Consider the following 27,508-nt stretch of genomic DNA (forward strand, 5'->3'; position numbering starts at 1 on the left):
TTCGGAGAATATAATCATTGAAGAATTATTATTTTAAAGACAGTGTCATCGATATAATTTTAAACAGGAACATAAATTCTACAATTTCTTAGTTGTTGGCAGCTCATCCTTTAAACCTGTACCCTAAATTTCTAAATTTTTTTCTGTTATCAACAATCTTTTCAATATATTTTAGTTCAACTGGGTAATTGGGGGAGGGAAGGATAAAAACTGAAAGTGACTAACTATGGAGACCTAAATTTTATTTTAAATGGAGAGAACTAATTATCTAATGTGTATACTTGTTGGACGTAGAGACATCAGAGATTACGTAAGAGCTTCATCTTTTATCTTGAGTTCCAACTAAACTTAAAATTTGTGTAAGTTTTGACCCTAAAGGTTCTACACAATCAATGGTCTTTTTCACAAATTATTAATCACCTTCCAAATATCTTCAGATTAAATCATTAATTTGGTTTTAAAATTTATAGGTGGCATTGATTCTATACCCTTTGTTGACATCTTTATTCTATCCATATCCACTTGTGCCCACTAAAACTCAGACCTGTGCATGAACAACTCTGCTCCAGGTCTAGAGAAAGTATAAGAGGCCAAATTTTTTATTAGTCTATAAGACTAGATAGGTCTACATTAGCAGTAAGCAGGAAAAGCCACCTGAGAGAGAGACTTTGGGGAATCTGGTAGTTTTTCCAGATTCTAAAATATGACTTTACTATTTGATTTCAGATTAACTTTTAGAACATCACATGCACCGTAGACAGTTGTGGGTATAAATCTCCATTCCAGAAGGAATTAGTTTTGATATGGATTTAATCTAGGGACTGGCAAAATACAGATTGTGGACAAATCTAGCCTGTCAACTGAGAATGGGTATTACATATTTAAAGGATTGTAAAAACAAACAAACAAACAAATGTGTGAAAGCCTACAAAACCAAAAATACAGAGGATGCCAAAAAAATTTATACACATTTTAAGAAAGGAAAACTGTATTAAAATTGTTATACTCAATACATACTGATAACAAAAGATGAATACAAGTCATGCTTGACTTCTGCAATTACAAGAGGTGCTCAAAATGGTTACCATCAGCGTTCAGACACTTCTAACTACCGTTTGAACAATGTTGACCAAAGTGTCTACTTGTACACATTTTTTGTGGCACCCCCGATATTTACTGACTTTCTACAGAGTTTGTCCCTGGTTTAGTCTATTAATTTTGGATAAAGCTTTGATATTTTGAACTATATTACACAGTTACACAAATGAAAGGTTAAAACCTTATTTTTAATTAAGCCAGGTACAATTTCAGTAACAATTTACTGTATTTGGTGTTATTATCTACTTAAAGTAATATTAATTGCTATACAATTAAGACTATCATGGTCAATAAAAGACGAATTTCTCTTATACTTTATCCTGTCTTATCTTTCCAACATTGCTTCTTTTGCAAACTCTGACTCTCTTTGGTCACTCTAATTAATTCTTTTGTTTCTATGAAGTCCAAGCAGTCTTAACTTATATGTATACCTTAATTTTTTATAGTATTTCATAAAAGGCATACTACATTATGACTCAATTCTATGCATACTGTATTGTATGATGATTGAAAGCTTGAAATTAGGATAAGCAAACACTTATTTCTAAGGAAGTAAATTTCTAAAAATTTTATCTTTTACAGATAAGTTATTCTTAAAGCTTCACCCTCTTTCATATTTACATAATATACTTTAAACAAATCTATACTCAAGTAGGTAAGCCTTTTAAGAAGTTAGTGAGATAACTAAATAAGTATATTTTATTGTCATTAAATAAAAATAAAAATAATTGAAGCTCTTCTATTTGGCACAGCTATTTCTTAGGGAAACATACATGTTAGCCTGTCCAGACAAAAATAAGAGGTGAATTATCAAAAATAGTTACATGAATTTAAAAATAAATTGTCTTAGCTAAAAAATTATTTATTTACCTGAAGGTCATTCTGAGGATTCCAGTCAGAATCAAAAATTATACATGTGTCAGCTGCAGTTAAGTTGATGCCCAACCCACCAGCTCGGGTGCACAGAAGAAAAACAAATCGATCCGAATCAGGTTTACTAAATCGATCTATAGCAGCTTGTCGAAGATTCCCTCTGACTCTTCCATCAATTCGCTCATATAAATATCTATCAAATGAAATGCAATAAATTTAGATAGAGGGATATAATGAAAACGAACACACATTCTATCCGATGTAATTTCCTAGAACATGTTGACTATAAAATTAAGAAGCAGTACTACCCCAACTAGTTTCTATGGTTTTACTCTTCTCAGTGTAGGTCCTAAGGAGGAAATACAAAGTAATGTAAAGATACAAAATCTTTGCATTCCTCACTCCTGATGGATAAATACCATTACAATGAACATCATTTTTAGAATTGGAATAAAAAAAAAGGCAGGCCATAAAACTACTTTGCTGATCTCATGATTTTTTTTTTTTAAACAAGAAACAAAGACATTAAAAACCTTTACACAAGAAGCCTACCAACATTTCTCTGTCTCCATAATGGTACTCTCTCAACTGATATGCTTAACTGTAAACTATAAATCTATCAAGGGCAAACTACAATGCTGTTTCCTTATAATCATTACTGTCAAGCAATTCACTTTTAACTTCTTTTATCCTTCATTTAACACGAAACTCAAAAACTGTTAGACACCAATAACAATGAAACACATAAAAATTTAGAAACTGGAAGAGGAATACACAGGACATTTGCCACAACTCTTCTGTTTCAAGACACTTGTTAACACATATAATTTACTAAAGTCTCAGCAGCAGCTCCACAGTAGAGAATGGGGTGTGACTTCCAGTAATGTTACTTTTGACATTAAAGAAATTTGGAGGTTTCTATGAAATTCATCATAACAGAAATTTATCTTTACCTTATAAATTTGTGTAAAGACATCAAGACAATGTAAGAATGGCTATTTTTAGTAATACTGCAATTTAATCTTCTTTCTACTTATATGGTATAAAATTGAGAACAGTACATATTTTGGAATGAGATTAAAGGAGTGGAACACTGACACTAAAAATGAGATAGAAATAAAACTGAAAAATAAAAATGAACTATATAATCTATGAACTATAAACTAGTATAGACCTTTACTTTTAAATATAATGGTCAAACTAAAATCTACAGGTGCATCTTCAGATTCCCTTTTATATAAATATTTTGAAATCTGATTAGATCACCAATGCTCTGTGATAAAATATCCTGATCAATATCCTATTTATCTAAATACTGATGAGACAATATTTAAGACTGCCATGTACCCAAAAAACAAAACAAAGGCTAATATTAACAAATCAGAAAAGATTAAATCATGAACGAATTTTATATAGTGTATAACAATCAAAGTACAGCAAGTTCTAATTATAACAATGAAATAGATCTGCAAAGGATCTTGAACAATTTTTCTTCCACTTTGAAGATGGTTATAAATCTGTTTAAAATGTCTTTACTACTAAGTTTACAAATCGCGTAAAATGTACACTAATAAACCCATTCCTAGGTCAAATACCTGTCAGTTTGCAAAGTTTTCTAAGTCAGTCTCCTTAATCCTGCCTAGGACTGCAACATAAGTAGGTTAAGAAAACACCTGACACATAATCCTAAGCAATCTGTCCTCATAGATTGGATTCCTATCTAGATAAAGAGAAAGATGTGAGCAAAGGTGAGTTACAGTACAGTGCAGCCAGCACCTTAATGACAAACCTAGCATAATTCACAGTACAATTCAGTAGATGGACTGTATGCCTTACCTTTTGTGTATCAGATAGTCCTCCAGGATGTCAAGGCAGCGTACCATCTGAGAGAAGATGAGGACTTTGTGCCCGCCTGCTTTCATTTTGGGAAGCAATTTATCAATAAGGACCAATTTACCAGCAGACTGGATCATTGCTTGAAGATGAAAATCAGAAGCAGCTGGATTATACGTATCTCTAAATTCTCCAAGTATTTTCTCCTCAGCACCTGCCCAGAAAGTATAAGATTAATGCACAAGTGCAGGCAACTCCCAGTTGCTTTTAATTTTTCAAAAGTCAGAATTAGTGCTCCTCTGAGTTCCTGCAACAAATTAAAATTTTCTGATGGCAAGTAAATTACTTATTAGAATCATTTACGTTTTTAGCTAAGTTCCCACCAAAACGAGACTGTAATTCACTGAGGATACGGACAATGTCTTAAGCATCTTTTTATCTCCCCAGACACCTGGCATGATGCCATATGTAAGTTTATGTTTGCTAAATGTCTCATGAATGTTATTAGGGAAAGAATTAATGAAAATGTCCTAACCTAGACATAGGCTAGGTCCTAACCTCAACATGTGTCTTTAAACAAACATCTCATATTTCAACACCGAGATGACAGTGATCAATCACCACTGAACGGTGCTCACAATCTGGATGTGTCTATGGACATCAAAACAAGGAAACAAGAGAAATTCAAAGAGAAGTTACGTTACAAGTCACTGTTGCATACTCCCTCCAGGCTCTCTGCCTTCCCTCCGCCTGTATAGTCATAACAATAGTACCAGGATCGCAAGTGACTTAGTTACTAGGCTAAGAAATAACTTGTCTTGGATCAAGTAAGATGCGGAGTATATACCCAGAAATAAGTGAAGAGACCCAAACGTTGTATGGAGAGAATGCTAGCGGAGAATCTGACAGGACATTAAAAATAACATTACAGCACAAAAATTGAGAGGAACTAACTGGGGCTCCTGGACTGGAAAGAAACCAGGAGAAAAATATGTGAATGTGGAAGCCCAAACATGGGTTTTGCTGCCTTTGTGTGTGAGGAGGATTGAACTGGGGGAGAAATTCCATCCGAGTTAGACTGAATCCAACTCCCGCCCCTGTGACGGGGCCTTGTAACATGGGACCCTGTACTGAAGTAGTGCGCACTGCCCCTAGAGTTCTGGAACACACGTAAGCCCCAGAACTCCAGACTGGAATGAAGACTCAGAGGACTACTGCCTCTCCTCCTAATAGCCACCCCAACTTCTTAATGAGCATTCGTTGAAAGAACAACGAAAGTATCTGCGCCACCGTTTTCAGCACCTTTGATGAGGTAAGGGTGATTGCAGCACTTCCTGAGCTCCATCATGGTATTGACCAAGTTCGGTACATTTGTCTGCCCTGCGCCTTTGGATAGAAAGGAAAAATTCTTCTCCAAAATAGCCCGGTAGTATTTCTTTTGAATGTTGGTAAGTTCTACTTCAATGATGGTTTCTTCCTTAGGGGCCAACTTCTTTTCCACATCTTCTTTTAATCGTCTCAACATCATCGGTTTCAGGATGGCCTGAAGCTTCTGTACCTGCACAAAAAACGATGGAGATAATATACATGCACATTCAATTACACATACGTACACAATAATTACAATGCTAAAAGAGTTGATGTACTAATTCACAGAGACCAAAAGGATACCTGTTCCTCTGTTTTTAGATCCCCAAATTCTTGCATAAATGTTGATTCAGAAGGGAACCTTAAGGGTTCTAGAAAGTGAAGAAGACTGAATAGTTCTTCAACTGTATTTTGGAGAGGTGTGCCAGTCAAAAGCACCTTGTGTTCCTATATAAAGCAAGAATAATTCACGTCAAACACCACAGTACTAAAATTATATGAAAGTTGACGTAGGTTATCAAATGTTCAGTGTTGGAAAAGCAAATATTTTTCTGACCAAAATTTTCAAGCGTCAACTCAAAATGCATCTTTACCCACAAATCTTCATTAATTTACTTCTCAATCACTTTTTCAAAACTCTGTATCATTCTCCTAATACCTGATTTTGCACACTTTTACCTATTCATGCTTTTAAAAGAAAAGAGTTTTAAATAATTAAGAACCGCAGTTTAGATTTTCTCAAGGAAACAGTCTTTTTAAGAATAAAGAGGTTATTTGTTTCTTTTGTACTCAACCATTCCTGGTCTGGGAATTTGTATACAAAACTATGCTCAATCTTTATAATTTGGCTGATCATCATTTGATTTTCGCACAAGAACAAATTTCTCAGATCATTAAGGCTACAATCCAACAATGTGAAGAGCTGAATGGAATATACTTCTAACCTAGAATTGTATTACAAATAAAACATAATAGTAACAGAAGGAAATAAACAGAACATTTTTAATAATAAAAGTACAAATTACTTTAAAATTCAACTTGACAAATACTTCTAAATTCCTTAGCTAAATATTTGTACGTGTATCTATATATCTGCATGTGTACATATGTGCTAGTAAATGGTCTAGAAAGACACACACCAACCTGTAAATACTGGAGGAAACGGGGAGTAAGGAATGGAACTAGGGGTGGGAATGGATGGATGTTAAGGAGCACTTTAATGTTTACTGTATGTACTTCTGTATATTTGAGTTATTTGTTCAAGTGCTCATATACTAGTTATGTGATTTTAATTGAATCAAAAGTAACAAAAAGACAAACCACTTTGATATGAAAGAAGTATACACATTAAGAAGATGACTTTTAAAAATCCTATTTATTAATTATAACCAACATATGCTACGCATGTAGACTTGTGTAGGAACTTTATTCCTCTATCATAAATGATCTGAATAATATTACAACTTTGGTGAAAGGACTTTTTTTTAAAGAATTTATGGGCTTAAAAGTTATGATCTTATTTCCTTAATAGCACATTCTGCAGAGGTGTCCTTTTTTTTGCATCCTAAATGTTAATTACTAAAGCGTTCTGGAGGAAAGAGCTAAAAAATTTTAAGACAGAAAACAAATGAGATTTTTTTTTTTCTTACTAATTAAAGCAAAAAAATCTCAATCACCACAGGTAGAAATCAGATATATCAATACGCTAAAATTTAAAAAGGCAGAAGTTTTTACCATTACCTCTGATGATCTAACCTTTTAACTATGTAGCTAAGAAACTGAATTAAGTCATAATAATGATGTTACTTACCAGATTCATGAGTTTCAGACCTTCTAGAAGTTTACAATTTTTATTTTTTAGTCTATGTGCTTCATCAATGATCACACATCGCCATTCAATTGCATTAAGCTCTCCACAGCCTCCAAGAATCATTTCAAAAGTGGTGATGATGGCTTGGAATCTGTAAGCTCCTCGAATGATACGCCCCTAAAAATTTATTACCAAATACAGTAATTTGCTAGAATATCTTGACTATAATTTTCACTTCGTATCAAATAGCATAAAAATAAATCTAATGACATCTGCTAAGTCATTCCACTGAAATTTTTATATATAGACACTTCCTTAAAATAAAGTTTAGTATTAAAACTGTAATAGGTCACTGTGTTTTAAGAATGTTAAAAATTATGCCAACACGATTATGTAATTTATAATTATACCCAAATAAGTAGCCCTTAATAAAATGTTGTATAATTTTTAAGAGTTCTAATAACAATTCTAGGGCAATGAATAAGTGACCATTACCCAATCTGGCCAATGAAATTTCAGTATTAATGTTTATTAATTATATCTATAAGTCCACACATATAATGACAAATAAGTAGTTAATACCAAAATTAGCCACTCAAGTCATTTATTCAGCAAATATTTATTGAGTGTCTATGTGCCAGACCTTGTTCTAGTTGATGGAGATACAGCAGTAAACAGACAAAAATAATTATCCAAGTGGGACTTACAATCCAGTGATTTGAATGTAGGACATAGGCATTAAGGAAAAAAGAAAAAACGCAAAAAATTAAAACAAAACAAAAAAAACTAAAGTTAGAAATTGGTAAAGGCCGTAGAATAAAATAAACAGGGATGTGGAAAGTATGGGGTCAGAGGTGACCACTGCAATTTTATAGAGTGGCTGAGAGACCATTACTGAGAAGTGACATTTGAGCAAAGTTCTGAAAATGAGGGAGGAAGCCATGTTACTGATACCTAGAGAGCTACAGAAGAAAGCGTTTTTGTCAGAAATGGCAAGTGTGAAGACCCTAACGCAGGAGTATCTTTGGCAGGATTCAGATCATGGCAAGAAAGCCAGAGCGCTGACACCCAGTGAGCATGGAGGGAAGGAGGCTGTACGTGTAAGGACTTTGGCTTTTACTCTGAGCAAGGAGCTACTGGAAGGTCTTGAGACAAAAAGTGTCATGATTTGACAAGAGTCCCTTTTGGCTGCTCTGGTAAAAAGAGTCTGAAATGGCCCAAGGATATAGAGAGAGACCAAGTAAGAGGTGGTCATAGGAATCGAAGCAAGAGATCATCACTGAAGGTCATGAGAAGTGCTCAATTCTGGATATATTTTGAAAACAGAGCTACAGGATTTGCTAATGGATAGGAGTGCAATGAGATAAAGAGAGGATTCAAGTTTGACTCTAAAGTTTTTAACTTAACAATTAGAAGTTGGTGCTGCTATTTACTAGTGAGGAAATTCTGGATTTTGCTTTTGGATAGGTTATGACTGAACATCTCAGACATCCAAGTGAAGTAGTTGAACAGGCATTTGGATATGACTCTGGAATTTAGAAAAGAGGTTAGAATTGGTGACATAGATTTGGGACTTTCCAGTAGCACAAATGGTACTTAAGTTGTGCAACTAAATGAAATCTCTGATGAAATGACTATAGATATAAAAGAATCTGAAGGCTGAGACCTGGGTTAACCCCATGTTTAGATATAGAGAAGATGAAAAGGGACCAGAAGAGGGGGCTTCAGAAGACACAGCTGGTGCAATAGGACAATATACAGACCTGGAATCCAAGTGAAGGGAATGTTTAAATGGACTGAAAACTATAAACTATTAGGAATTAGGAGAAATGAAGGGTTAAGAAAGATTGTGTGTTCTGATTTAGGTTTTAATTCAGATTATTTTAGACTAATTCATACTGATTGCATGCACTGGCACTAAGTTGAACAACAGTTCCAGTAGAATATTATTAAAATAGGTAAAGTATAAGGCTATATAGTATTTATACAGCTCTAAAACCTGAGCTTTAATATACGCAGTTAAATTGGTATCACATTAAGAACAAGGACTCTTAATTAAAAATAACCTGGGTTTATTAAACCCAGTTTTCTTTGTGACTTTGGGGGAAACTATGTAATTTCTTCGTAGCTCAGTTTCTTCATTTGTAACTGGGAGTAATATCATTACCTATTTACAAGGTTGGCATTACAAAGATTAAGTGAAATACTATATATAAGCTGTTTAGAGTAATGCCTGGCACATGGCAAATACTCAATAAATGTTTGTGGTTATTAGTGTTATTATCTCTGTTACTTTTCGTGGGCAATTCAGCACAATTTTATTACTACTGTGATTCCAAGCTATTTAGTAACTTGAAAAAAGCAGAAGTTAAATATTCATTTAACTTATATTAAAATATACTTAAAAGAGATCATGAAAGTTATTTCTATGTTTAAAGTACAGACCTATTTGTTTCATTGAGATATCATTATCTTTTGGAATTTTAAACCCCTCAGATAATATTTTTCAAGAATGTATAACAGTTACCATAAAAATATAATATTTCATATATTAAGAATACAACACATCCAGAATCTTCCAGCTTTGTGGCTATCATATTCATACCGAATTCATGAGAAATATTAAAATTGTAACCTGTTACAATCTCAGAATATTTTAATTGCACCTTGTGTAAAAACTGATATTTAAGTCATTTATATGACACCATACAGCTCTAAAACTGTACATGTATATGATTAATAACAATTGAACATTATGGAAGGAAATCAAACTATAACATAAGATGTCACAGGCTCCAAAGATACAAAGATAATAGTTTTCAATAGAACTGAGAAATAATTAAAGGATTTGTAGATGCTTAATTTCATAGAAATGTAATTGTTTCAACCACAGAAGGATGAGAAAATGAAGTGAAAGGAACAAAAATAGTTATAATTGGGAGGCGAAAGTAGAAGGCTATGCATATTGCCTTACTTCAACCTACATCACATCACATGACCTGGCCATATATTATAATGATCCATATAAAAACAGAAGACTTGTTGGAAGAAAAATATTAAGGTGCTACTGAGGTAGACGTAGACTGCCAGGAGATAAACCCTTTCCAGTTAAAAAGTACAATTTTGTGTAAAATGTGTTTTCATTGATTTTGATTCTTATTTCTTAATAAAAGTTTTTACTTAAAGAGTCATATTACCACTTAAAACTTGGCATTTCATGTCTTCTAGTCTTAACTTTCTGTTAGACAATTCTTTCTTATAATTCCATCTCTTAATTTTATGATCTGTGTATGTAGCAGAAAAATAGGAAATCTCTTCCTAATGAGTACATGGCCAAACTAAAATTAAAAATATTCCTCTAAGATACATGGGAGAAGAAAACCATAAAATTACCAGAGTACTGCAATAACCAATCCAAAGGTGAAAAGATACAGAAGTATGCTTGCATCTATATATAAAACAAACCAAAAATTTCAAAATGTTTAAAATCAAAATCCAGCGAACACAAAAGAGAACCTACGGCTTCATATCAATAGGCACCTTTAAACTCATGGTGTTCACTAGAGATTTAATTTTTTAAAATGGAGGGAAAAGAACTGGAAGAAGAACAAAGAGACCATCATAATTCTAAATTTAATGTCATTTAAAAACAATTAGTAAAACAATCGTTCTAGTTTAAAAATTAAAGATACAAATTTGTACATTTGTATAAATCAGCAAATTTATACAGAACTAGAGCACCAACTTGACTACTATTGTCACTGTTCTCTTTAGCTACTAAAATTTATTGTAAAATAAATACGATGAATAGAGAGACTTAAGTAAGATCTAAGTAGGCAATGAAAATCTACCCTAAATTTGAAAGTAATTAATATGTAATGCTCATCTTGTTCAAACCTGATAATTCAACAAACAAACAAAACGACCAAGAACACACCTGTGAGTCCCTGAAGTACATCTCATATTGCTGTATCATCTGTCTGCTAATCAGGCTCCCATGATAAACCACAACATTAATATCAGTCCATGTACGAAATTCTCTCTCCCAGTTTGCAATAGTAGAAAGTGGAGCAATAATCAGGAAAGGTCCTCTTATACCAGTCAGAAGGATTTCGTAGAGGAATGTAATTGATTGAATGGTTTTGCCAAGACCCATTTCATCTGCTAAAATGCAGTTTCGTCTGAAATAAACAAATATATTATCCATGCATACATTGGGTTTTTCTATATACTACAATGTTTTCAAAGGTAAATATACAAAAATAATCAAAGATCAAGTTAAAATGCCTGCATTTATAAAAATGTAAAAGTTGCTGAAACGCAGAGTAGGCTTATGATTACAATTTTATTATAATCCTGCAAAAGGAAAACTACAGATTTTTGTAGCTCCAAAATAAAGATACCACCCATTAGATGTTTGATTTTTTAAAGAGTAAAATGGCAAGAGCAAGGCAAACTAAATATTTTCTTTAGGAAGCATTTTATTAAATACCTTCTGTATCTCAGGGACAGTATGAGAAGATGGGATACAAAATAAATAGAGCATGTTCTCTAGCTTCCAGGGGCTTGTATCTACTAGAGAAGCCAGACATGCAAATAAATAATAAACAGTCATGCAATGTGCTATTAGGCATTGATTTTCAACTTTGGCTGTGCATTAGAAGAGTCTACAAAGCTTGAAAGAGATAGAAACCCAGGGCCCTCCCCTATCCATTCTGATTCAATGTGTATGGAACAGACTAAAAACAGCTGTAATTTTTAAAGAAGCTCCATCGATGATTATGATATACACCCAGTTAGACTCACCAGTATTAAGTTTATTATGGAGGCTCAGAGGAGTAAGTGTCAAACTCTGGCTAGAAGAGATGCAAGACGAGAAGACCACCAGGAGGTCAGTGTTTGCCAGAGTACACAACAAAGGAACAGAAGTGTCCAGAACCTGATCCACTAGGAGACCACAAGGTGCCTTCTCTCAAGACCATATGGTTTTGAGAGAAGGGTAAAGGGAGGGGATAATACTAAGAAGCAGGAGGCATAAATACAGAAGGTTAGACATGATTCTAATATGCACTGGACGTCACTGAAACATTTTTTTCAAAACCTCGTTAGATTAGGTTTGTATTTTGGAATTTACTCTAGCGCCATTGTGGACATTAAGTGCGGTGACTAGAACTTGGAACACTAATTGGGAAAGTAGTGCAATACTGCAGGACAGAAGGGGTGGACACCTGGACCAAGGGAGGAGGGACTAAGAGGAGAGAACTGATTCCAACGTTATCAGTTGGAATGGTCGCGACCTAGTGATCAACCAGGTATACAGTGTGAATGTGACAGCCAGATTTCAGTTTGGGGGACGAAATGAATTGTGTTATTCTTAACTGAGATGCAAAATATGGAGGAAGAATACATTTGGTATGGAGAAAACCAGAAATGATAAGACTGATTTTGCATCTGTTGTGCTTCAAGGATCACTGATAGACATTAGGTAGCAGGAGGCAAACAGGAGTAAGATGTGGGGTTCACATCCTTTTTGAGACAAAAGTATGAGATCATTTGAATATTACTGATAAGTGAAAGCACAGAGGGGTATAGAATATGGCTTAGGGAGAACAAATATGTCAGCTGAGAAGAAAAAGACTGAATGTGGGGCAAGAAGGACCAACACCGCAAACGTAGGCAGATGAAAAAGATTCAGCAAAGACTGTTGAAAGGAATGGTCACAGAGGCACTGGAGAGCTAGGAGAGAGTCACATTCCAGAAGCTGTTGGGGGTGAGCATGGGGACAAAGTTTAAAGAAGGAAGGAGCGGCAACTATTACCCGATTCAGCTGATAGCAAATTAGGGCTGAAAAACGTCCTGTGGAGTGGAAAATTAAAAGTTTCAGAGCTCGCACAGGTAACTCTTCCTAGAAATTTACCTAGGAAGTAACAAGAGGGATCAAGGTAGCTAGAAGGAGAAAGAGAACAAGGAGACATTTTATCCTTTTCTTTATTACTTTTATACATAGGTTAAATCCAAATTTGTTCACAGACTTAAGGGACGGCGCTGGTCTTCAGAGATGGCTTGAAGATATAAGAGCCAAGGATGACAACTGAATAAAGGGAGCTTCTGAGAAGACTGGACGAGATGCATGTCAAGAGTTGAGGTGGAAGCATTAGTCCTGGTCCTGGGGAGGGACCTTTGAACTTCTGATACACAGGGGTAGAGGTTAAGAATTACATTTGTAGGCTGGGGTGGCAGGCAAGAATTTAAATGAGTTCATCTACTGGCTGGCCCTAGGCTCCTCTAAGAAGCAGTCATAAAAAGAGTGACAGAGGTAGGGTTGTGATAAAGGGCTTGAAGAAAGTGGTGTTTAAAACAAGCAATGAAGAAAATGTGAAAGGGTACCAAATGTGAAAGGGTACCAAAGGGAAGAAAAAAAGTATTTTGTTAACTATTTTACCTGGAAGGTTCTCTTGCGGAAAAATAATGACTAACATTTACAAATACAAACCAGGGGAAATCCCATACACTGCATGGGATTACAGGTCTCCCTAACTCCATCTGACTGAGTCTTATGTATGATTCACCATTACTAAGTGGAACAACTCAGAAGAATCATGTGAGAAGTAAATATACAGAAAAATTATTTTGAATAAAAGCGTCATCAAATTTAACTATTATTACTGATAATAGTGCCTTCATCTGCTCCTTTGTATACACTAATATACTTCTTTCTCAGCCATGGTACCATTTTTACTTCTTTGCAATTATCTCTTCATCTCAATAAAAAAAAGTAAGATAATATTCCATAAAGCATTTGAACAACTTAAAAAACAGATAATAAAAGGGGGTAATCTGTTACTAAGTTCTGATATTTTGTATTGAATTCCTTAGCAACTGCTGACAGCCTCCTTCCTTAAAGATTTATATTAAACAAAAGACTTAATTCTTACAGATGTAATTGGTCACACCTTACTAACTAGACTCAATTATTGACAGACAAAAGTATACGTTGATAAGTTGAAAAACATTCTGTAACAGATATGTTTTATGATGTTAAGAAAGGTATTTCAAATTTAATTATTAATCAAACTACCAACTTTCTTCAATTAGATTGGTATACATTTAAATAAAGCAATTGCAGTCAAAATCCTAAATTATAATTTACATATCTTCCTGAAGTAACATCACTTTCAAAAACAAAGAGTCCATGACAGTTACAACAACAGCAGTACCTATTTTACTTAACATATTTTTTCACATACTAAAATTTTTTTGTTAAGATATACTACATACCTATTGTACCAATTGAACAAGAGCCAGTTGAGTCCTTCCAGCTGATATTCCCTGAGTTGATTGCCATTTTTATAGTCCCTGGATTGATCTATTTTTTTCCAAATATTAGAGGGAGGACGATCCTTAGTGGAAAAACAAAGAATGAATGATGTATTTCAAACGTTTTAATCTTCCATACATCTCATAAGCAATACTTTTAAAGTAATCTTAGGAGCAGAACACTATATGGCATTAGAATGAAATTTCACAAACATCTAAAGACCAAATTAATTCTACACAAACCATTCCAGAAAAATGAAGAGGAAAGCATACGCCTGAACTTATTCAATGAATGATACCAAAATCAGACAAAGACATTACAAGAAAACTACAGACCAATATCCCTAATGCACACAGGTGAAAAAATTCACAACAAAATTTTAGCAAATGGAATCTAACAATATATAATCAGAAAGGTAATACATCATGACCAAGTGGGGTTTTCCCCAGGAATAGAAGGTGGTATAAATTTGAAAATTAATCAATGTTGATCAACAGACTAAAAACCAAAAATATAATATTCTCAATAGATGCAGGAAATGGATTTGAAAATCCAACATCTATTTCTAATAGCAACTGTCTTTAAATTTTGAATAGAAGGTTATTTCCTTAGCCTGACAAGGTACATCTTTGAAAAGGCCAAAGTTAACGTCAGACATCATGGTTGAGACTGAATGCCTTGCTCCCTAAGATCAGAAAAAGATAAGGATGTTCACCATTATTCAACACTGTACAGACGCACTGCACCATCTCCACCCCAAAAAGAAAATCTTTCCTTATTACAATATCCCTTGATCCACTCCTCCCTGAACTAATAAACACGTTTTTTCCTGCTTCAAGGAAAGGAATGTAGAAGTAAAAAAAAATGGAGGTTAGCTGCTGTTCTCTTGGTAATAGACTACGGGTATTATTGGGAGATAAATTAAGAAGACCAGAAAATCAGGAAAATACAAGAAACAAAATATTATAAAAATAGTATCTCTTCCATGCAACAATTAATTCATTTGCTTTTCTTACACCACCTCTCCAAATTTTTCATGGAAGACTGCCTCACTCTGGTGCTAATCCAAAAGTGATCGGTTCCTGTCTTTCCACATATAACTCCCTCTTAAGTACAACATTTCTATGACCAAATTATATTTGAAAGAGGATAGGCCAAAATATTTAATAAAATCATAATGTGTATCCTCTAAGTGAATTTCTTTTTGTTGGCTCCCTAAACTGGATTGACATGACAACAATCCTGTTTTAGAGAAATGAAAGTAAGAAATAATGTTATTATTAGCAATATCACAACTTGCCATAAACTTCTAGAATTCTACAGTTTCTGTAATAGAAAAATAAAAAACTGACTCAATTATTTTTTTTTTTCTGAACAGGGAAAAGATATGCATGTAATCTATAAGAAACCAGTGTGCCTAATTTATATATGCCTTTAACAATATTCTATACAAAAGGTTCTAAAAATAAAGTTACTATGGAAGTAGATGAACTATTTAGTTATGGATAAATAACTGGTTTACAGAAAAGAAGGGAAAAGTCGATATAATGTGGATTTTTTGATAGAGAATTACTCTAAGGAGTTAAAACTGATATATGTGATATTTTCATACATGAAAAGGAAGTTATTAAATTCAGATATGAGGTAGAAGTGTTCATAACTTTTCTGGAGGGAAATTTGGAAGGAAATACTCATCACAATTTTAGATGCACATATGCTCTGACCAAACAATTAAAATTCTGAATTCTGAATTGTTATAGGAACTTGTACAAGGGCATCATGTTCAATGTTCAAAAAACTAGAATATCCACTAATGGAGAAACAGTTAAATTAACATACATATATGATACTATGTAGCAATTTTAAAATACAGTATTAATTGTATACAAAAGACTGAATTAAAAATTCAAAGATTACGTAAACCTGCTGAATAAAGAAGTGCTTGGATTTTATCAAGTTGTCTAAGATATGTTCTTACCAAATGTCTTGTGTCAGGTCTTAAAGCTTGAAGTTGTTCAAACTCTTCTATTTTTGCAAGATCTACATCTTCTTTTAGTTCCCAAGTACTATCTTCATATGGTAATGAGCACCACTTTACTAAATAGTAAATAACAGGCTGTAAAAAAAATTTTTTTGTTTTAACATCTGGAAAAATAGTTAGAAAGAGTTTAAAGATATTAACCTACATCAATAAAAACTAACAAAACACGTTTTATTGTTCTTAGGTCATTAACTTTTTTAAAAAGTAAGTTTTAACATTGGAAAGTTTTAGGTTTCTCTTACTTAAAAAGTTTTTTTTTACCAAATATTTACCTCACCAGTATCTTTATCTTCACAAAAAGAGACTTCTAACACTCTGTCTACTTCAACGTAGTCTGGGTTAAATGGTTCTTCTTCCATCTAAAATTAAAAAGTAACAATATTTGACGAAGAAGTAGAAAGATAAAATTTACTAGCTATTCATTGTAAGACAAATACATTAAATTTGATTTCAATTAAATTTCCAATAAATGGAACATTTCCTTTTTAATTTCACAAAGATATTTAGGACGTCTATATTATGAATCACCATGTTATATACAATAAAACCAACCAAAAGCACAAAAAATAAGGTACTCCAGACAAATAAGTTACTCTAGAAGATATGTTCTTTAGAAGTGTCCTTAAAGCTGTCTCTGTACCATTCTTTTGCTACCTTCCTCAGGTCCAAGAGTTGAAGACCACCAATCACCCCAATGCAGGCTCATCTCTCAGTTGTATCAAACACTTTCTTTTGCTCAAGAACTTACCTAACTGAATTGCAAATTCTGTGCTTCAGCTACCCCAAACTCAACTGCACTCATTTACTCTTCAACCTATACTTCTTCCTGGGTTGATGGTAACACAGGATTCCCTCTACGCCCTACTCCCAGTTATAAAAGCCAGAAATGGAGGTGCCATCTTAGATTTCTTCTCTTTTAATAATAATAATAATCTAATAAATCATCAATTTGTACAGATGCTACTTAACTATAACTCAAATTGGTTCCCCCTCCTCATTCTCACTACTTCATCACTTCTTACATGTAGAATGTACTACTGAAATGGGTATCATGTACCTCCAGATATGACTCAGGGAGAATACAGCATCATTTTTGTGACATTCTTTTAAAAATCTGCACGACCTGAATTCTGAGAAAATATCACACAACCCCAAATTTAGGGACATGCTACAAAATAAACCACCCTAAACTCTTTCAAAAAATGTCCAAGTAATAAAAAACAAATAAGACCGATTAAAGGCTACGACAACAAAATGCAGTATGTAATGCTGGATTGGATTTTGGGACCAGAATAAGCACACACACAATTTTTGCTATAAAAACGTTAGTGGAACAATTAGTGAAATATGACTAAAGTCTGTAGATGAGACAACAGTACTGCATCAGTGTCAATTATACTATATTTATATATAAAAGAACTTATTTATTATACAAGAGAATGTTTTTAGAAAATAAAGTATTTGCAACTTACTTTCAAATGGTTTAGAAAAAATGTATGTGCATGGCAAAGGCTCACAGAGGGAGAATGAGTGTGAATGATAAAGCAAAAACGGTCAATTGTTAACAATTGGGAATCTAGTTAAACATATGTGGGAATTAACTGTACGATTTTTGCAACTTATTGTTTGAAATAAAAAGTCTAAAAAATTTTCAATTAAAAAAAATTTAGATGAATCTAAACTGCTTCAAAAAAAAAAATCTATTAAAAGAAAAAGATTTTAGAGCAAGAAAAAACATCAGACTATTTAGTAAAGTGTAGAAAGGTAAATGAATTTTTCCAACAATGTTCTGTTCATATATATAAAACTGGTATTGAAAATACACAATATATTTCATATACTTAAAAATATTATTTAAAATTTAGTTGTTATATTACCATTTCTACCACTTGACTAACTTTGTTGATAAAATTCTAAGATATTAACACACTCACATTCAACTCTTAAGTACTGAAATACATGCTATTTAAAAATACAGGCTTTATCTACCAGTCTGAATTATCAGTGTTTCTGTTTCAGGAAGTTCCCAATCTAAATTTGGGAAAAGAAAAATACTGTATGTAGATAGCATTTGTAGTCAAATATCAAAGTTTAAAGCCTGAGAAGTAAAATGAATAATAAAGTTTTGATAAATAATACATGTATTCAGAGTTCAACACATAATAGTCATTTTTTTTTCTTACGTCTGCAAAAAAGTGTGCTCTTTGTGCTTGTCTCAATTTGAACCGTTTGATTTTCTGCTGGATCCTTTTATCTTTCAAAAGCTGTTGTTCAGTGGCCCACTCACAGTGAAGATAGGAACTAAAATTTTTATAAAAGCAACATATTAGAATAATATATAAAACCATGTTTTGGTTTATTTAGATTTATTTTTATTCATAGCATACAATACAAAATATTATCTTCCACTTTACAAACAGATAGTTCATCTTTTCATTTAATGTGTCAGTAACCACTGTGATAACTCATATATTCTAAGAAGACTGTAGTCTAAAGTCTGCAATTTGCCATAAACAGAACGGTAAACTGAATCATAACAAATTGTAATTTATCATTTATTTCTCCATTGTAATAATTTTGTCATGATCAGAAAGCTAATTTGTTTGGAAAACAATGTAATTTTATTTAAAACAGTTTCTTGCACCAAATTATAAGGAAAAAGTTGAATAAAATCTGAAAAGTTCAACAATTCAAATGTAATGTCTAATTTGTAAAAGCATATTTTATAGAGTCCTACAATCTGATGTTAATAATTGTTTTTTTAAAAAAATTGATTTTAACATGAAAGGTTTTCAGTCTTTTCGTTTTTTGAAAGTTTAAGTTCATGAAATAATCAAACATCTAAAATGCAGATAAAATAAAAATCAATTTATCTTAATATAGTTAGATACATTAACTTACACTTATATCCACATCTATTATTTTCTAATTGAAATACTTACTAATTCTTGTATTTTACAAAAAATTCTTCTGTATCAATCATCATTCCAGGGGATATCTAAGAAAATAAAATCAATAATTATGACTTTTATTATGAACCCATACAATGGAAAGAATAAGATGCAATGTACCATCACTTACTTCCTTTTTCACAATTCTAGAAGATAATATTTTGTCCACAATTGCAGCATCTTCTTCACTTGGATTTTCCTGCAGGAGGGAGGAAAAATCATGGCACATTCTGAAAATTCCTTTAGTTTCCACTTTGTATGTTTAGGAATACAAGAAAATTAACAAACAATATGTAGCACAAGTGCAAGGCACCATGTTAAACGTTAGGAATACAAAAATGGAAAAATAAATGTTTTTTTCTGTCTTCATTATCTGCATCATCATCATAGTGAACACATGCTTCTTAATGTGACAGGTACTACTCTTAGCACTTTATGTGTATCAACTAATCTAATCCTTGCAACGACACTATATGGTAGGTACTGTTTTCATCTCCATTTTATAGGTTTGAAAGCTCAGGCATAGAGAAAGTAAGTACCGTGTTTCCCCCAAAATAAGACCTAGCCGGACAATCAACTCTAATGCATCTTTTAGAGCAAAAATTAATATAAGACCCACTCTTATTTTACTATAAGACCCGGTATAGTATAGTATAGTATAGTATAGTATAGTATAGTATAGTATAGTATAGTATAGTATAGTATAGTATAACATAACATAACATAACATAACATAACATAACATAACATAACATACTGGGTCTTAGATTAACTTTTGCTCCAAAAGACGCATTAGAACTGACTGTCCAGCTAGGTCTTATTTTCGGGGAAACAGGGTACTTGCCCAAGGTAAGGTGCCAGATCACTCAGCTAGCAAACAGCAGTTGTTCGCAATCCAGATAAGGGAGATTAAAGAATCATACAAAGAGGAAAATGCTATGTAATGACACAAAGGTATTAAAACATGGCATTCAGGCAACTGTGTTCATAAAGCCAGTGGACTGAGTGCTTCTCTCCACTGAGTGCAGAGAAGTGGCAGGAGATAAGGCCAGAAAATCCATACACACAATGCTTTGTTATGCTGTGTTAAGAAGGTATCGTTATTTTTGTAAGACTTAGGGAACTACCAGACTTTTTAGTACAAAAGTAGTATTATTGGGCTTGTAACTTAGACATATTCTGCAGAAAGGACAGAGTTTGGAGGAGTTTCTGGAATACATATTTGGGAAGTGGATGAATCCCTGGCTTTCTGATTTGAATGATTAAAGGTTCTATTACCTACAAAAAGAAATCCAGGAGGGAAAGTTGGAAGAGGTTTTAGGAGGAAATGTAAGTAAAGGACTTTAAAGAATTTATATTGGTTTACAATGTTTTGTTGTCATAATCCCAAATCTGCCTTACCACAAATAATTGTAAAGGCTGTTCACCAGGTAAAGGAGTTGAATTCTTTTTTACTTTCAAAGAGCCTTTAACTTCTTCTTCAGATTGTTTCCCCTCTCCATCTTCTGCATATTTTTTCCTTTTAATTTGTCGATTTGATCTTCTTTTCTGTAATGAACCATAAGGATCATATTTATGGGGCTTATTTTAAAGGAAAGATTTTAAAAATAATTAACTCCAGTGTGGCAGTTTAGTAGTACATTAAATTTTCAAAACTGTACGCAATGTTCATCTTTCCTCATTTTTCCTTTTAATTAAAGGAAGATTATAATTTTCCCTTTTCCACAGGTTTACAATCTTTAGATTTACTTCCTAAAGTTTCAAATAACAAAGATTAGTAATACCTTTATTGGCATTCTTTAGAAATTGTTAAGAATGAAAAAATTTTATTTAACTATTTCACAGCTTGCGCAAAATATAGTTTATTAGTAATTAGTAATAGCTTTATTACTTTTCTTTAGAAACTATTATTAACAAGAGTAAAAAGGTGTATGCTTTCTCTAACTATTTCACACCTTGGACAACACATACGCGTATTTTAAACTATTAAAACTTACAGTTTTTGCCCCAAACCTAAACAGTGTATCAGATGAATACTGGTTAAATAATTAATCAGAGGCATAAAACTAAAAGAAATTAAATAATACTTGCCACAAAACCCATGAATTTGCATTTTAAACAGAATAAAACAAAAATAACACAAAATGGTTTTTTAAAGTACACAAAATAATAAAGTACAAAATCTATGAAATAATTAGTGAATGAAGGGGGAACCAGTGTTTTACTATCTTTACTATCTTGCCTTAAAAATAAAGACCATCACTATCACAAAAACAGAACTAAGTCTTTAAAAGAGTAATACACGTAGTAACATAATTTTTAAATAATCTAAATAATTTTAAATCAGGTATCAAATACACAAGGCTTTACTTACCTCCCTAAATATCTAATATTTGATGTTCCCACTATAAAAACAAATTCTCACATTGGTTTGAAAATCCCAAAGGACTTAGGTTTGCTTTTTTTCACTTCTCTAAAACCTCATGTATGGAAGCATTTCAGCCAACTACTCTATTGCTCAAGATTTGGTAAATCTACCCCTTCCTCCTTTTTCTATTCCATTTTCTTTTGTATATTCAGTAACTCCCGTGACATCTCCCCAAAATGCAACCAGCAAGTAGACAATGTCTTCAATTTGGTAGGTCTTTCATACTTGCACAGCCATGACAAAAATGGCTGACTCAGGAGTGGTGTGGGGACAAACTTGTTATTTGCATCCAGGAAGGTTGCAGTGGCCTTTAACGTGCCTCTGCCTCCTTCTCTTAAGACCAATGGAATGTTGAGAGAAAGAAAGGAACTAATATGGTAAGTAAGTTCAGTCAAATGCAGTAGACAACTCCATGCCTCATTTAGGATAAGTCACCAACTCCTGGCCAAGAAGACATTTACATTTCAAAACTCAAGGAAGCTACCACTTTTGTTAATATCTGGAAACAGGAAAGTGGCATATAAAAATTATAATAAAAGGACTTACAGAAACCCAATTTTCCCACATCCTGTTGTGAAAGATATAAAATATTTCTTTTTCCCTGGGGGGAAAAATTCTAAGGCACTCTGATTTAATAGTAGGCTAAAGGAATGTTTAGATTTCTATTATGGGCATCATACAGTGCTTCTTAATATTCAAGACTAGTTTAAATTAATAACCAACAGTGACATTTATTATTCTAACAATAACATGTATTAACAATGTTATGTCTCACTAGGCACAAATCTTCTAAATAATGAAGTTTGAGAATAATTCAGTATACTTTTAGAACGTTCTGTTATGCATTAACGTTTCCTTTCTAGTAATTCACGCTCCTATTGCTAGTTTGAAATGCCTCACTTAGTCCTTAGAAAATAGTAAATGAGTGGCTAAAAGAATCCTTTGAACTCAGAAAAGTGCACATGCAGGCAATTCTTCACAAGACACAGTGAAGACCAGTGACTGTAAACTGCTCTCTCATCTTATGAAGACTATTCATCTAAAAGACTTGGTTACGGCCTATTTTATCATAAATTACGTTCCACTAGATTATATAGTTACATATCAGGCATATCCAAACAAGGTGTCACTCTCATCAATTATCTTTCTCTGTCATACAATAGCTCTACTACTTTATAAAATAAACTAATTTGATGTCCACTTTTTTGGCTTATTTAATTTTTCTGGCTTTCTTCCTCCATGATGTTTTTCAAAGCACAATTTAAAAGTGACAAATTCTTTCCTCAAATTTCTTCTTTCTAGCTTTTTTCTTATGTCTTAAAGGCTTTAACACATAAGAGGTCAGAAACATGTTTTTAAATGCTAATACTTCATTATGATATCATATTGTTAATTTCCTATAATAATCTTAATATAATCTGCTGCAGAGGCTTTAAAATAATTTAAGTCTAAATATAGTCAGACTATTGAAGTATTCTCTATTACGATAAAAGGTGAAAAATTAAATGTCATATTCATTTTCAGATTACTATCTGACTCCAAACCTTAAATTACTTTTCAAGTCTTCAAATCTTGACAATCAATTGTGGTTGAAAGTTAATGTGGACCTTTCTATCATTTATATAATGACACATTTAAATATATCAATAATATAGATTTATAAGTGTTTATTAGAAAATATTTCCTTCCTTCCTTCTCCATTTATTTTTGTGTGTTAGAGCAAGACCCATCAAAGCAAACTAACACTATAGTGAAAGGGATGGAAGAAATGTATGTTAACCTACACTACCATTTCATTGTTTGGTGATTACATAATGGAAAAATGGCCAGCATTACTCTAGTAAAAATTAAACTAAATTTTCTCATGTTGAATAAGTTAATCATAAGTTTCCCTAAGTTAAGGATAACATAAAGAAAAAGCCAGGCCATATAATATTAGGAGCTTCAGTCACTGCCCTTACCTCAACTCTTGCAGCAGCCCAGGAGCCTTGAGCCACTACTCTCCCATTGGATAAGAAGCTGCATAAGGAAGAAGAAAGGCCATTCAGGGGCTTTCTGGCCCCATAATTCAACAACTGCCACCACCCCTTCGGCCTATATTTGTACTTTAATTATTAGAGAGCAGAGGGTGGCCTGAATTATTATGACCTTCACTATATATATATGTGTATATATATATATATAATGTATTTTTTTTTAACTTCACAAGGTTATTTTGTATAGTCATCTATTCAAAAAGAAGGGGAAAATACACAGTATTTTTGTCTACATTAGGGGATTTTTAATATAAATGGTTATCTTTTTCTTTGACAGAAGCAGACGAAAGGAATTATCTCTAGGAATGAGTAAATCCATTTGCTTTATCATTTGCAGGTGATTTAAAAAATAAGTATGTCCATCATTAAGTTCATTCCAAAGCATTCTCTAAGTATAGGATATCACTAGATATTTCTTTCTCCGTGCCAAAAGCCAGCAGGGACTTTGGATTGTTACTTAACCTCTCTGGGCTTTTGTTTCATTATTTGACAAATGAGGGGTTTGAGAGGATATATAAGTTTCCTCCCAGATCTAACATTGTAAGATACATAATACTGCTAAGAGTATACTGTAGTAATATTGTCATATAAATTCTACTTTGCAATAAAATGTGTTTTGACTGAACTATAATACAATTATCCATAAAGCAATATTATGCTATCTGAACAATTCTACCAGTGTGTCAGCTCTCAAAAAACACTTAATACTCACTTGAGAGTCTTCCTCTCTGCATGTATGCTGAGCCATCTGCTGATCCACATCGGATATGTCATCTGAAGATTCGTTCTTTCTTTTTTGTTTCTTACCCAATGTAATAATGAGTTTACTGTTTCAAGGGGAAAAGAGTAAACAGTAAGATCTCTTTGCATTTTTGGTCAAATTAAGATTGCCATGATAAACTTTTCACTTGAATGTTCAATCAAAGATGATAATTATCATGAAATCCATAATGTAGTTTTCAAGACAAAAACTGTATTCTAATGGAGCAAATACCAATTAACATTACAGTTAATATACTTGTATATCAAGTTCTATCACTTTTTCTAAGACTCAAAATTATTTTTTTATAGGAAAAATATCAGGCAATGTAACTGTAATAATTAAAATAACTTCCTTATTTTCTTGTAGATTTGAAATGAGGGACTTTTTTCCTTCTCCCTTACTAAATTCAAATTCCATTTAATATCCTTAAATCCCACCTACTCCCTAAAAGCCTCTACTTCTTTCTCCCCTAATTTCTCCCTTACTTAAAACACTTTAACAATTAATTGTTCTTTAATTATTTCATTTATGTTAGGGCTTATCTTAGATGTACTCTATGTTCCTAAGGAGTAAGAACTTTCTTTTACTTATTTTTTTATATTCCAACAGTTTGCCTGCCTGTCTCTCTTATACGTGTGTTAATATTTACACACACATGAAATACAAATGTATAAAATGAAAGTGGGTTTTTGATTTTTTTTCCCTGAACAGAGGTAGCAGTACAGAGTTCCCACATTTCCTTATCTGATTTAATAGATGGGAAGGCATGATCTTAAAGTACCATATTAATCACACTACGCTAATTGCTAATTAGGTAAATTCTATTTTAGATATCTATTCCAAACATAAATAACTCCCAAAATATTTCAGATGTATCAGAAGTTTTCAACAATTATTTCCTAGTGTGAGAGAATTTGGAGGTTAAGGGCATACACTTTGAAATCATAGAGTCAAAGATTTGAAACCTGAGTCCACTGTTTACCTATCTGTGAGACACTGGGCAAATTACCTGATCTCTTCTCACCTTAGTTTCCTTGCCTGGAAAATAGGGATATTATAACAGCTACCTCTACTGTTGTTGAGAATTAAGTGGGATGATGTATGTTACCTCTTAGCAAAGTCTTAACACATAGTAATGTCTCAACTAATGGTTACTGCATCTACCGTGCTTCCCCGAAAATAAGACCTAGCCGGACAATCAGCTCTAATATGTCTTTTGGAGCAAAAATTAATATAAGACCCAGAATTATATTATATTGCATTATATTATATAAGACCCGGTCTTATTTTACTATAATATAGTAATATAATATATAATATAATATAATATAATATAATATAATATAGTAAAATAAGACTGGGTCTTATATTAATTTTTGCTCCAAAAGACACATTAGAGCTGATTGTCCGGCTAGGTCTTATTTTCGGGCAAACACTGTGATTATTATATGCTAGGCATTATCCTTGGTTCTAGGATTTGAAGATAAAGCAGACATAGTTCCTAACCTTGAAGTATCGTTGCTAGAACATGATCACAGTGAAAATGCTAAAATGGAACTTAGCACTCACTGGATGTAATGTGAACAAAAGGAATAAGTGAAGACTAAAGGGGGCCTTACAGAAAAGGTGAAGTCTGAGCTTTGAATGACGAAAGGGAGTTCAACAGGTACTGAAAGAGGCAGGGTACATTCTAGAGAGGGGGATTCCACAGATGAATGTGAGTACGCAGTGCTAAGAGCATGTCAGGGATACACAGAGTAAGTACTGCAGGAGGACGGAACAGAGATGGTCATCTAGACAGGGTGACGGTCACAGAAGATGGCCTTGTATAACATGCGAGGAGTTAATGTTTTAGTTTAAGGCCAGCTTTTAAACTCCGTAGGGCATGAATTTAAAAAGAATCTATTTGTCTTGTTCACCACTCACAACAAATGACGCTGAGATATTTTTAATGGGAAAAAAAAAGCAATTGGCAAATATGGGAATTTTAAACAAGCAAGTTCTGGGGATTAACTACAGTGAACGATAACGTATTGAGTATTTGAAAGTTGCTGAGAATAAATCTTAAAAGTTCTCATCACGAGAAAAACAATTCCTATGTAAGATGATTGGCAATATGTACATATATCAAATCATGTTGCACACCTTAAACTAATACAGTGTTATATGTCAATTACATCTCAGTAAAATTGGGAGGGGAGAATTTTAAATAAGAGAGCAATGCAACCAGAAGGAAGTGAAATGCAAGGCAGGGAAAACAGTGATGAAGCAAATGATGAAGAATGTAAGACAGCCATGGCTGTGAAGGTAAAGAGGTCAAAATGATGCAATTGTTATTTTGGAAGCAGAACCAGGAGGACCTGGTTATTGACTAGATGAGTAGATGTGAGGTAAGAAAAAAATTCTAGCATGATTTATACTCAGTTATTCGTGTGTTGATATGATTACCACTTTCAACAGGATAATGGTAATTCTGATGGTATCTCCCCCTCACTCTTCTGAGTATGTGAAGAAAGTAAGAGTAAATATGTAGCTTATGTTGGAACCAGGAAATAAAAGTACAAAAAGATATTATGAAACAACACTGAGGAACCAACCATAGATATATTCCAATCTCTCTCACGACTTTCATTGGTCATTTCCACCCTCCTCTGTTCCCTTTTCCTTACTCTGGTTTCCTTCCTAAAATAACAATCTCCCTTGAGGTCATCTCTACTATTAGATATCACATGACCTTATTCTTCCTTCTTATCCATAGTTCTCAAAATAGTCATCTGTACTGTTTCAGTTTCATTTCTCAACCAACTATAATCTGAACTTTTCTCACTTGATGTTCATACAACTCTGAGAGGCAAATAAGGAGAGGAAACTGAGGCTTAGAGAAGTTAAATAACTTGTTACAAGTCACACCTATAGAAAGAATACAGAAATTAATGCCTCACTCCCAAGCAGAACTCCTAATGTCAAAGACCACAAACGACCTTTGTAA

The 27,508-nt window shown here is 33.1% G+C and overlaps 1 protein-coding gene across 11 annotated transcripts in view; it reads right to left on the bottom strand.

Moving 5' to 3' along the window:
- The window catches only part of CHD9 (chromodomain helicase DNA binding protein 9), a 177,877-nt gene that overhangs the window by 57,051 nt on the left and 93,318 nt on the right, over positions 1-27,508 (bottom strand). For 10 of the 11 annotated variants that reach the window (XM_074314881.2, XM_019732338.3, XM_074314879.2 and 7 more), the window contains 14 exons: positions 24,469-24,583; positions 20,694-20,840; positions 19,423-19,491; positions 19,284-19,339; positions 18,525-18,642; positions 16,614-16,700; positions 16,279-16,416; positions 14,261-14,382; positions 10,920-11,163; positions 6,983-7,159; positions 5,476-5,619; positions 5,107-5,362; positions 3,808-4,018; positions 1,969-2,164 (listed from right to left, as the gene is read on the bottom strand). In XM_074314881.2, the coding sequence (XP_074170982.2) occupies positions 1,969-2,164; positions 3,808-4,018; positions 5,107-5,362; positions 5,476-5,619; positions 6,983-7,159; positions 10,920-11,163; positions 14,261-14,382; positions 16,279-16,416; positions 16,614-16,700; positions 18,525-18,642; positions 19,284-19,339; positions 19,423-19,491; positions 20,694-20,840; positions 24,469-24,583 (2,080 nt within the window). Of the gene's footprint in view, positions 1-1,968; positions 2,165-3,807; positions 4,019-5,106; positions 5,363-5,475; positions 5,620-6,982; positions 7,160-10,919; positions 11,164-14,260; positions 14,383-16,278; positions 16,417-16,613; positions 16,701-18,524; positions 18,643-19,283; positions 19,340-19,422; positions 19,492-20,693; positions 20,841-23,681; positions 23,740-24,468; positions 24,584-27,508 lie in introns of all 11 variants that reach the window. The other variant, XM_074314883.2, reaches the window with a different exon arrangement.

The sequence above is a fragment of the Rhinolophus sinicus genome, chromosome 8 (genome assembly GCF_057876585.1).
Source record: "Rhinolophus sinicus isolate RSI-liver-muscle chromosome 8, RSI-T2T, whole genome shotgun sequence".
Lineage (NCBI taxonomy): Eukaryota > Metazoa > Chordata > Mammalia > Chiroptera > Rhinolophidae > Rhinolophus > Rhinolophus sinicus.